The sequence below is a fragment of the Schistocerca cancellata genome, chromosome 6 (assembly GCF_023864275.1).
Source record: "Schistocerca cancellata isolate TAMUIC-IGC-003103 chromosome 6, iqSchCanc2.1, whole genome shotgun sequence".
NCBI classification, from domain to species: Eukaryota; Metazoa; Arthropoda; class Insecta; order Orthoptera; family Acrididae; genus Schistocerca; species Schistocerca cancellata.
The window spans coordinates 651105921-651117962 of NC_064631.1; the positions used below are offsets into that span (position 1 = coordinate 651105921).

Genomic DNA, 12042 nt, shown 5'->3' on the forward strand with positions numbered 1-12042 from the left:
TACGTAAGTTAAAACCTGAAAATCACTTTTATATGCACGTAGTTCCGACTGTATTGAGATGGTAAACTCAAGTTTCGACTGGATTATTCGTGTCAGAGGTTCAGTTGGTCAATTCAGCCTCAGACATGAATGTTCCAGTTGGGAGTATCTGGCACAACTGTTTCCTTTTGGAATCAAATCTTATAAGAATGTGGAAGGTTCAAAACCAAAACTGATACGAGGCGATGAAAGTGTGGCATTCAAGAGGTTTTTTTTAATTAATGGCAATGCGGACATTTATTTCCGACAGGAAAAAGGCCAGTAAAAAAGTTGGATTACGTTAACACAACATTATGTAAGTTTGGTTAGCTGCAAGAAGGTTAACAGAAATATTTTTAATTTTCAACATAATTTGTGGGGTAAATTACGTCTCGGATCAGTTTCAGTGATACAACGGTAGAATAACACTAAGATTCTTGGAGATTATGCACACAAATGCAAAACCTAGTGGCGCTAAACTGTTACAAGGCAGCTATTTTTATTGATTGAACTGTTCGGTTAGCTTTGAAAAGAATGTTTCGTATTAACCTATATTTTCACGTTTCCATTGACTTCAGATCGTCCAAACTGTTACTGAATTTCAGTTCCCCTTTTCAGCCCACAACTCGTTTGAGTGTGCAGAGTGACTGAGAAAGAAATTTTGTCGTCTCAGCTTGCGCGGTTGAAGAATTTCCCTATATGTTCTTATTATTTTACCATTCTCAGTGCTTCCTTTGGGATTTCAGTACAAATAGATATATTAAAATTAAATTCTAATGTAAGAACCTTTTAATGGATACATTTATACTGAATAATTCTGAAAAGAAAAGTTTCCCTATTCGAGAGGTACCTGTGCAGCTTTTCGGAAGCTCGATAGTGAAATCGGAATGTTTTTCCAGATGAAAACGTTTTGCTGATGAAATTTTCTTGGATTATCGGCCGAGTAGCAGCGTGTCGGGAATCTAAATTTTAGCGAGTTTCTTACTCGCCCTTAAACAAAGACGAGAGTGAAACACGTAGAAATGTTTATTCAAGACGAAGTTACTACTTCACTAAACGTAGATTTCATCAGTGACTCGCTGTCATTGCCGAATGAAAATATTTTGCTATAGTGGAAAGAACGTGAACAAATACACCCATCTCGTGATTGCATTTCCAGCGATGGAATTTTTTTTATAAATATTCCAGTTAACTCGTTCTCGTACTGTTTGCTTTATCACATGATGTGTACAGATGAATTTATTTTCGTACAGTATTTTTGCAGGCAGCTGAGTGCAGTATTGTGGTAGAGAGTACAAATAACCTCAAGGGGCCTTTAAAGAACATGTTTTCCCTTTATTTATTTTCCCTTTATCACATGATGTGTACAGATGAATTTATTTTCGTACAGTTTTTTTGCAGGCAGCTGAGTGCAGTATTGTGGTAGAGAGTACAAATATCCTCAAGGGGCCTTTAAAGGACATGTTTTCCCTTTATTTATTTTCACAAGAATTTCTGATCACAGCATTCAAGCAGAGGTAGGCAGAATTGATGAGGTATGGCTGTACACTGAAAAATATGCCGATTCATTTTCTGATCATCCTAACCATTTTCTGGTACTTATTGCAGACTCCGTACCTGACAATAGGTTTTACTTGTCAAAAAAGGCAAGTTGGGCCCGACTTAGACTCCGCATTGTGCACAATTATGTATATATATTATTTCTAACAGGAGTTCGCTTGTATGAGCACTGTTATGTTCCAAACAACGCTAGCCATGGCTGCTACACATACAAACATTCAAATCTGCAACGAAAAACTGTGCTAATAATTTGAATATTCCTCAAATAGAGGGTGGGGCAAATAAAAGTGGCCCAGAGAACAGGATTCCGGGTTGCAAAGATACACAGCAGGGGAAAGGAGATACAGCACTAACATGACAACAGCAGATGTTGAAAGTGACCACCATTCATCTCTTGGCAGTTTTGGGCCCTGGTCAGAAAGTTGCTGAAGGCGGATCGAAACTGGACTGCTCGAATTGCTGCAGGATTCGTCCGAAATGTTCTGCCGCCGTTCATGAAGACTATGAGGGTTGTTGCGATACATCCTCCACTTGAGTGCTTCCCACACAGAGTAATCGCACGGTGACAGGTGACCTGAGTGACCACCCAGGGCCGCGATCAGACTGCCCTCTGATACAACTCTGCCAGGCGTGAAGATTGTAACCTGCCTCGAGATGACTGGGTGTTTGTGTTGTCCTCATCATTTCATCATCATCCAGGAAAGTGGCGCAATTGGACTGAGCAAAGATTGGATAATTGTACGGGCGCTGATAACCACGCTGTTGAGCGCCCCACAAACCAAACATCATCATCATCATCGTGAAGATTGTATAAATGTGCTCCAAGGTTCTGCCGGCTGTGTGGGCAATTGCTCCATCCTATTGGAAGTAGCTGTACATCTTTTCCTCCTCTGTTAGTGCCACGACAAATTCGTGTTCACTCGTATACCATTCGTCCAGGCACTTTTATTTGCTCCGCCCTGCATAAAACGTGAAATACATTATATTCTTGGATGTGTATGGAAAACCACTCAAGCCAAGGTTCAGAATGGTTGACAGTTATTTCTGTGTGACGTCCATAATACTCTGATGAACATGTTGGTGGTCATTTTCTTAATATGTGGCTTTCCTTGTACAAATAAATAATTAGAGACTCTACGCTCTTTCCCGTAACTGGGGAATTTGGCACCGTTCTGAAATAGTTTAGAAGAAACTATCAGAACCTATAGTATTGTATTGTAACCGGGGACCTAGAAACGACGGAGAGGCTCCGTCCCCGCCGCAGCCGCTGTGGTCCACAACCCCACGACGACTACCGCAGTCCACTTCACCCCTCCCCCGCCCCACACCGAACCCAGGGCTATTGTGCGGTTCGACCCTAGGTGGACCCCCCAGGGGACGTCTCACACCAGACGAGTGTAAACCCTATGTTTGCGTGGTAGAGTAAAGGTGGTGTACGCGTACGTGGATAACTTGTTTACGCACCAATCGCCGACATAGTGTAGCTGAGGCGGAATAAGGGGAAAGAGCCCGCATTCGCCGAGGCAGATGGAAAACCGCCTAAAAACCATCCACAGACTAGGCGGTTCACCGGACCTCGACACAAATCCGCCGGGTGGATTCGTGCCGCGGATGGGCGCTCCTTCCCGCCCGGAAAGCCGTGCGTTAGACCGCACGGCCAACCGGGTGGGCATCAGAACCTGAGATCGATATCATTGCAGGTTTTATAAGTCCAACGTTCCGGTGCTGCAGCAGATATAGAGAGACTCGTTACTTCAGTTTTAATGTTTTCGAAAAGAGCATTCGGCGCAGCTAAGGCGGTGAATGCCCTCCGTGGTGAGTGGTGGCACCTTACCTGCAGCATCGCGACGGCAGAGGCGAGGCAGAGCGCCAAGACGAAGACGAGCTGCGGGGCCTGCATGCTGCACCGGACTGTGGTGCGGCCGGCTGCGGCTGCAGCGGAGCGCGCTGGCAAGTAGGCCAGTGGCTGGAGGGGAGTCGCGCTGGAGGGGCAGCCAGACTCCGGAGACCGCGCTGCGTAACAAGGCAGGCAGCTGTCTGCCGTCTCCCTCCCACTTAGTACTCGGTTACACTACACATTCTGTAACTTGCTGGGTAAACGAGTCGTCTGTAGGTTAGAGAAGCACGTGCTGTCTGCAGTCCCCCAGGGGTCAGTCTTCGGAGCACTGCTTTTTCTCTGTATGAGTTATGTCATCTCCGTCTACCACTTATATGTTGACGACTTCGAGTTGTATCTAAGCCCATGCATCAGTTCGTCGTGTCTGGTACGAACAACGACCATTCCGCGTTATAGCGACGGGCACAAAACCTGGCTCTTGAGCTAAACTCCAAAACTGTATATTCATCTTTTTAGAGATGGTTGCTGGACTCAGCTATTCGATACAAGATGTTAAATCTTGCAGTCCAGTTTCCAACCTTATTTTATTTGGCAACCAGTTTCAGCGTGTTACTACACCATCTTCAGGCCCCTGACCGACGTGATGGAAGACTCTACCTCACTGATGGTGGTTGAAGTGATCGCTATAGCAAAAATCTAGTAATACAGTATTGCTGACCCCTGTTTTAATCACAACAGATATATAATCTTCCTACACGTCCGTCAGGGGCTTGAAGATGGCGTAGTAACACGCTGAAACAGGTTGCGAAATAAAATAAGGTTGGAAACTGGACTGATGGAAGGTGTTTGATTTGACATCCTAAACCCCAAGAAATCAAAGGTAGATCAGAGGGTGCTGCAGTTTGGAACTGCGCAACCGCTACGGTCGCAGGTTCGAATCCCGCCTCGGGCATGGATGTGTGTGATGTCCTTAGGCGACAAGATGTTGGGTTTAAGTAGTTCTAAGTTCTAGGGACTGATGACCTCAGAAGTTAAGTCCCATAGTGCTCAGAGCCATTTGAAGCATTTTTGTAGATCAGAGGGTATTTTTTTGAAACAGTTTGTCCATAACTGCTTAATGCACCATCAAAAATCAGTGGAGAATATCGGTATAATATTGCATGAGCGTAAGGATAAGAAAGCCAGCCCGGTTAGCCGTGTGGTCTAACGCACGGCTTTCCGGGCGGGAAGGAGCGCCTGGTCCCCGGCACGAATCCACCCTTCGGATTTGTGTCGAGGTCCGGTGAACCGGCCAGTCTGTGGATGGTTTTTAGGCGGTTTTCCATCTGCTTCGGCGAATGCGGGCTGGTTCAGCTTGTTCCGCCTCAGTTACACTATGTCGGCGATTGCTGCACAAAAAATTTCTCCACGTACGCGTACACCACCATTACTCTACCACGCAAACATGGGGGTTACACTCGTCTGGTGTGAGACGTTCCCTGGGGGATCCACCGGGGACCGAACCGCGCAATAAACCTGGCTTCGGTGTGGGGCGGCGGAGGGGTGAAGTGGACTGCGGCAGTCGTCGTGTGGTTGTTGACTACAGCGGCTGCGGTGGGGACGGAGCCTGTCCGTCGTTTCTAGGTCCCCGGTTAACATACAATACAATACAGGGATAAGAAACAGCAGACTGGTACAGCATGCAGAAAATCTCTCTTGTGTTTATGCAGTAAAAATTTTGAAAATATTCACTGGTGAATCAAACCATTATGAGAATCTGGTTAACGGGATAAAAAAGGTTCGCAGGAGAGCTCCTGTAAAGTTTGGATGGTAGAAGACGAGGTACTGGCAGAAGTAAAGCTGTGAGGACGGGACGTGACTCGTGCTGGGGTAGCTCAGATGGTGGAGCACTTGCCCGCGAAAGGCAAAGGTCCCGTGTTCGAGTCTCGGTCCGGCACATAGTTTTAATCTGCCAGGAAGTTTCACAACAGCGCACACTCCACTGCAGAGTGAAAATCTCATTGTGGTTAACGGGATGTTGGTGCAGCAACTCTCCATGGCGTGACTCCGACAAATCCTTGGAATATTTCTAGAGATAAGTGGCACCAAATATCTACGCACAGGCCATTCAGTTTCCATAAATTACGGACAAGTAGCCTGTAGGCACAGAGCTGGCGCCAGATAGTGTTCCACATGGTCACTTCCTGAATTTAAGGTAACTACCCCGCTTCTAAAACCCCTGTAGCGCCGTTCTGCCTTTCTGAAACGGACAGTTGCTCTACTGGTCAAGAATTCGTGCATGAAGGTATGCAGGTGGTCCACATTAATGTTCACAAAGCCAACAGCATTTATTATGTCCTCGATTACTACCACAGGCTGTATGGAAGCCCGAGTGGCTCTGAGCACTATGGGACTTAACATTTATGGTCATCAGTCCCCTAGAACTTAGATCTACTTAAACCTAACTAACCTAAGGACAGCACACAACACCCAGCCATCACGAGGCAGAGAAAATCCCTGACCCCGCCGGCAATCGAACACGGGAACCCGGGCGTGGGAAGCGAGAACGCTACCGCACGACCACGAGATGCGGGCGAAGCCCGAGTGAATGATCCTCATAGTATAATGCAGTGACACAGTGCATATTTTCGAGCACCCGTTCGCCCGGATCACGAGACTATCGGATATGTGAACTGACCTGTCGTAAAACGTAACAGTATTCAATTCAGTCGACCAGGCGAGGCGTAACCGCTGATCAACGATCCATTCTCCTTGATCCCGTGGTCACTTAAGTTGTTCAAATGGTTCAAATGGCTCTGAGCACTATGGAAATTAACTTCTGAGGTCACCAGTCCCCTAGAACTAAGAACTACTTAAACCTAACTAACCTAAGGACATCACACACATCCATGCCCGAGGCAGGATTCGAACCTGTGACCGTAACGGTCTCGCGGTTCCAGACTGTAGCGCCTAGAACCGCACGGCCACTCAGGCCGGCACTTAAGTAGTAACTGATAATGTCGTCGGGTCAGCACGTAAACATTCAGGGGTCGTCTGTTATGTATTTCCAGGTGCAACAATATGCGCTGAACGGTGCGCTTCGAAACACTCGCTCCTGCACCAGCACTGTATGCTGTCGTCAGATCTGCCACACATCGCCACCTATCCTGCTTCACAGGACAGCCATGCATCCACACTCCACGTTTTGTGCTGGGGGAGTTAACGTCCAACATCTTGTCGCCTATTCGTCATTTCCACATCCTCCAACGCCTTCCCTTACATAATTACGACACTAGCACGCGAAGCAGCGACCAACTTTGTCTTTTCCTAGATGCTCGTTCCCAGGCGCCAGACCACAACACTCTGCCTTCCGTCAAAGTCGTTTACGTCAGTGGATTTCCCTATTTACATCCCACATGGTTGCTACGATGATTACCTATTCTTCTCTGCTATGCTTGCGTACTTCCCTTAGTGCATCACGCGCTATCAACGCTATCAGTTGGAATTCCCTGTCGCGGTCGACGGTGGTCGTCAGAGTACTTGCGTCTCAAATAAAACAAAGTGCAGTCTCTAGTCCGACTATATCTTGACTACTGTGGTATTGTTCGACACAACTCAAGTTCGAAACCGGAACACCACTCGACCGAGCCATAAATGCTTACGTACGATATGTGTGTAGCAATAGGTTATTTCATGATGTCAGCCCCGTTCCACATCTGTATCTACGTGCTCTGCAAGCCACCTCAGGGTGTGTTTCGGAGGGCACTTTGTGCACCACTGTCAGTTCCTCTTTTCTTGTTCCGGTCGCGAATGTTTTCCGCAAAGGACAATTGCTGACAAGGCTACGTGTTAGATCGAAACCCCTTAATTTTACGGTTATGGTTAGGACTCTTTCAGGAATGTACGCTCTCGGACGCAGCAGACTATTCCCTGATTCACATGGCCTCTCTCGCAGCATCTTCCACTGAAGCTGACAGGAACTCCTTGACGCTTCCGCGCTAAATAGACGAACCTGTAAGGAAATGCACTGCTCTTCTTTGGATTTTCTCTGTTCCCTGCATCAGTTCTGTTCGGTACAGGTTGGAGACTGGAGAGGAATGTTCAAGTATTGGTCCAACAAGTGTTTTACAGGTTACCTCCTCGGTGGATTGGCTACGTTTCCTGGGGATTTTTCCAGTGAATCAATGTGCCTTACCTCCGATTACTTTTATGCGGACTTTGCACTTCATATCATTCAGCGGACATACTCGTAGGTAGTTTATAGAAGTGACTAATTCCAGTGATCGTTCTGCAGTTGCGTATTCATAATCTATCTTTCTGGTTATCTATGAACAATTCGTTATTTTGATATATGTTGAAGGTCAGTTGACAGTCCTTACATCAAGCGTCGATCCTCTGCATTTCTATACAACTTTGCAGCCTTATGACGTCTCTGTGTATAACAGCATCATTATCGAAGACCTTCATAGAACTTCTGAGGTTATCCATCACGTCACTTATAAATATTACGAGAATTTATGGTCCGATGGCACTTCCTTGGGATTAACATGAAGTTACTTTTACGTCTCAAGATTTTTGCACGTTGACAATGAAGTGCTGTATTCTGTTTGTAAGGAATTCTTCAGTTCGATTACATACCTAGTCAGATATCCCGTACACTCGTACTTTTTCATTAGCCGTCGAGCGGGCGCACTGGGATATAGAGTACACTGCATTTACGTTTTTGCTAGTGGCGACATTGCTTTTTATCACAGATTACTGGCACATAGCATTCCTCTATTGTTGTCCCGGGTACCGTCTGTTATCGTTAGTTTCACTCTGTCGCTCTCTGTGTACCTTTGGAACCGTGAACCTGTTGGCAGAACCCTACTGGTGTACAAGGTACCCCGCACGCCTCCCCTGTAAGTGAATATATATTTGGTATGTACGTGCAAACGTGCCATAGATATTTGTGTCAGACCAGTAGTTTGAGAAAAAAAACTAATTAGTTTTTTACCTATTGAGGGAAATGACGCCAGAAGAAATAGCCAAAATTCAGCAGGAGTTGTCGGATGCGTCAGGTAATCCAGATCATAAAGTATGCAGCAATTGCATGGGGCATCGGACAAGGAGGTAAAAGTAATTCAAGGAAATTAGCATGGCAGTCATTCTGAACAAGACATGATGTCTGTTACAGAAGGTGACAATAGCGATTCGAGAGAAAATGGAAATCTGGAGTTTTTTATTGGCAGAGACAACTTTACAAAGTGGAGAAAAGTTGAATACTTCAACCAGAGTAAAGTTATAAATAAGAATATAGTGAAAGTGTTTTGTGGTCCTTGACGCAGTGCAGACGACCTGAGTAACGAAGTTTCTGCTTTCCATAAAATAATAGACAACAGTATGGTAGGTAATATCGTCGCCGCGTGGGATTAGCCGAGCGGTCTAAGGCGCTACAGTCATGGGCTGTGCGGCTGGTCCCGGCGGAGGTTCGAATCCTCCCTCGGGCATGGATGTGTCTGTTTGTCCTTAGGGTAATTTAGGTTAAGTAGTGTGTAAGCTTAGGGACTGATGACCTTAGCAGTTAAGTCCCATAAGATTTAAGAAAAAGGGTAATATCGTCACTCATACAAATATATATAATATGACAATAAGTCACTCATATATACGGAAGAAAAGTGATTCATCACAATGCTCTCGTGACAGAGGTGCAAAGGAGACATTATTAACTGAAGTACTGCTTTACTGGGATGTTTATATCTGATTAGAATAAAGGAAGGACATCACCATGAATGCAATTTCTAAGAGCATGTATAAGTTACAAGAGATTTTTGTTCTTACTCCGATGTATGTGATCTGATGACAAGGACATAAGAGCAGAAAGAGAAAAACAGACAAACCAGATGTCATTCGTCCTTTCTTGCTGCCGTTCGCTCTCAGCTGTAGAAATTCGTACAGCCTCAGACCTTGTGTTACTACGGACGATAATCTATGGGCTTTCCGCCTAGGCTGAAGTTTCATACGATACATTCCCAGTAAACCTGGAAAATATGAAATCCAGATCTTTCCTATGTCCAACTCAAAAACTTTTTGTACATGTGACTTGGATGTATACTCTGGAAAACAAAAGCATGCCCCATATCAGACCTTAAACAAGCCAAGAAACATAGTGATGCACCTGATTCCTGACATCAAAGGTAGCAATAACTTAATTAATTAATTTAATAACTGGGATACCAGTTACCCTTTGGCGACATCTCTCCCAAAGAAGCAGTTCACTTGTCTTGGAATGCTGAAGAAGGACAAAAGAGAAATGCCTCTTGAATCTCAGGACAGCAAAAATCGAAAATTTGGGACTTCAATTTTTGGATTTCAATAAGGCATCACTCTCACATCATAGATACAAAAAAAAAAAAAACAATGATATTGAGGGAGGACAAGTTACTCTCTGAACTATTTTTGATATACGCAAATATATTAAAGATATTGTTAGAAACTGATGCACCTTGAGCGAGACTCTAGAAATTTAACGGCCTGAGCAAACGTTGATGGAGCCTGGTAGGGCACTAAAAGCAAGAGGCATTTTTATGGTTCTTAGCTCGGAGAAACGCCATGTTGGGAGTTGAAAGCAATTGGCGGCGAGCCCATCCCTCAGTAAAACTTACTGCCATACAGGGCAGACAGAGCAGCCCCTCACCATGACAGATCTCCAGCAGAACAATGCCGTGGCACCTGCACCGGCGCCAGCCAAAGCCTGGGCTGGAGGCAACAGACTAAAGGAATGCATCTACACAATGGAGTCATAAATCTGCCATTGTGCGCAGAGCCACAAGTAATAAATTTCACATCTTTTCGTGTTCGTTGATTCTGCAAATAGGCCTGTGAACGACTTCCAATAGTCGCCTCGGTTGTATAAGAAACTTTGGCATCTGGGAAACGTTTGGATATAGAATCCTTATTACACCTTATAGCTAGGACTAACAAGCTCCAAGGCACAGACGATTTTGATAAAGATCATTGAGATTGTATCTGTTCACTTGTTGGCGTGGAAGAGACACGACTACAGATTAAACCATCTTCCCCCTCCGTGAAAACATAAAAAACCAGTAATTGGCGGTTTCTTTTTTTTCCAGAAACGCAGCTTTCATAACTCTTGCGCTGGTTCAACATCAGTTTGTGCTGTCGTGTGGGAGGGGCGTTTTAGCTCCTCTAGAGCCCTGTGATTCGCTCAAGACGGCATGAAGGTGGTGTCGTTCGTACACTTCGTGGGAAAAAGTATTTTTTTCTGAATAGGTGCCAGGTACTCGGGCGCTGGTCTTTTGTCTGGTAAGAACACATCTGGTCGATGCTCTGGCATCTGTGATTGGTGCTTGGGTTCTGTCTTAAGACTGACTTCACTTGCGAGTACTTTGGATTGGGGAGCCTAAGGTGAAGTTCTTACTGTACTGACAGTGTGACTTCAAACGTATCGGACTACTCATTTGCCGAGGGGACAGTCTTGACGTTTGGTATCCTTGTGTGCTCCGTCATATAAGTGAGCCAAATTGGTCCTTGGTACGAGCAGCGAAGGGTGTGTAACACACTGAAATCTACCATGATTTCAGGGCTCTGGTAGGGAGTAAATTCCGATTCGTCTGCCTGATCGCTAGACCGTGAGATTTTTGCATTTATTTCGTGGCCGCGATCGATTCACTGGTGCCACGTCACGTCTCGCCCCCGCCGCACACATCTCGCCAGCTGCGAGTTACATCGCCACACAAAGCAAACAGCGTAACGTGCTGCCGCTCCGGCCTTGTCGGGGAGTACAGACCTCAATCGCCACTTGCTCTCAGCTGCACCTGCATAGAGAAAATTCTGTAGATTTGAACAATCGAAGTCTGCACAGCGTCAGATCAGTTCAGATTGCGTTATCGACATTTTTAGGGCCAAAGTACTTGACTCACTTCTGCAAACCAGGATCCTTGTCCAATCTGGTCTTAAACCACCTGTTAGTTGTTTACGGTATTCGATCAATAACTTGTTTATCATAATTTATGTCTATTTTTTCTTTTGAAAAATAATTGTCGTTAGAACTCTAGTAAAGTTTGCTTCCTTCCTAATCATATTTATAGCCTCCAGAGCGTTAACTTTCAATATTGCTATCAACGATACATGAACTACCGAAATTTGATGATAAAACAAACAAGATTGTAATTATGATGGACTATAATATGATAAAATGGGGAGGTGACACGCTGCATCAATTATGCAATGCGTACAATGTCTCCTGCATATTGAGGTGAAGGCCAATGTGTGTCTCGACTCTCTCATGAATGCAACACAGATCAGTACACAGATCTTGTTTTCCACTAATTCAAAGAACCCCCGTTATGCAAGAAGAATGTTTTCGAAGAATTTAGCAATGGCACTGATGAAGACCCATCTGAGTGAAAGATCCAAAGTAATGTGTCCCACTGGTGACATTTCGGCATTCTTAACTAAATATCTAGAACTCCTGTAAAAGAAAGACCTATATCCATCTACTTCTCAAGAATCAGTAAACAAGAAACGTGGGATGTGTGTAATTTGTGGACGAACAAAAGATGCAGCGAGAATCATTGTATGTGATACATCCAAAATGTTTGTTTCGGAATTCACTTGCTACAACTGTAACGACTAAGACGTTGTTT

General features: G+C 45.0%; 1 protein-coding gene across 1 annotated transcript in view; it reads right to left on the reverse strand.

Annotated features, from left to right (window-relative positions):
- The window catches only part of LOC126191271 (general odorant-binding protein 70), a 143873-nt gene extending 140345 nt beyond the window's left edge, over positions 1 to 3528 (reverse strand). The window contains exon 1 of the mRNA XM_049932080.1: positions 3413 to 3528. Coding sequence (XP_049788037.1) covers positions 3413 to 3478 — 66 coding nt within the window. The 5' untranslated portion in view covers positions 3479 to 3528. The remainder of the gene's footprint in view (positions 1 to 3412) is intronic.
- Between the last annotated feature and the right edge of the window lie 8514 nt (positions 3529 to 12042).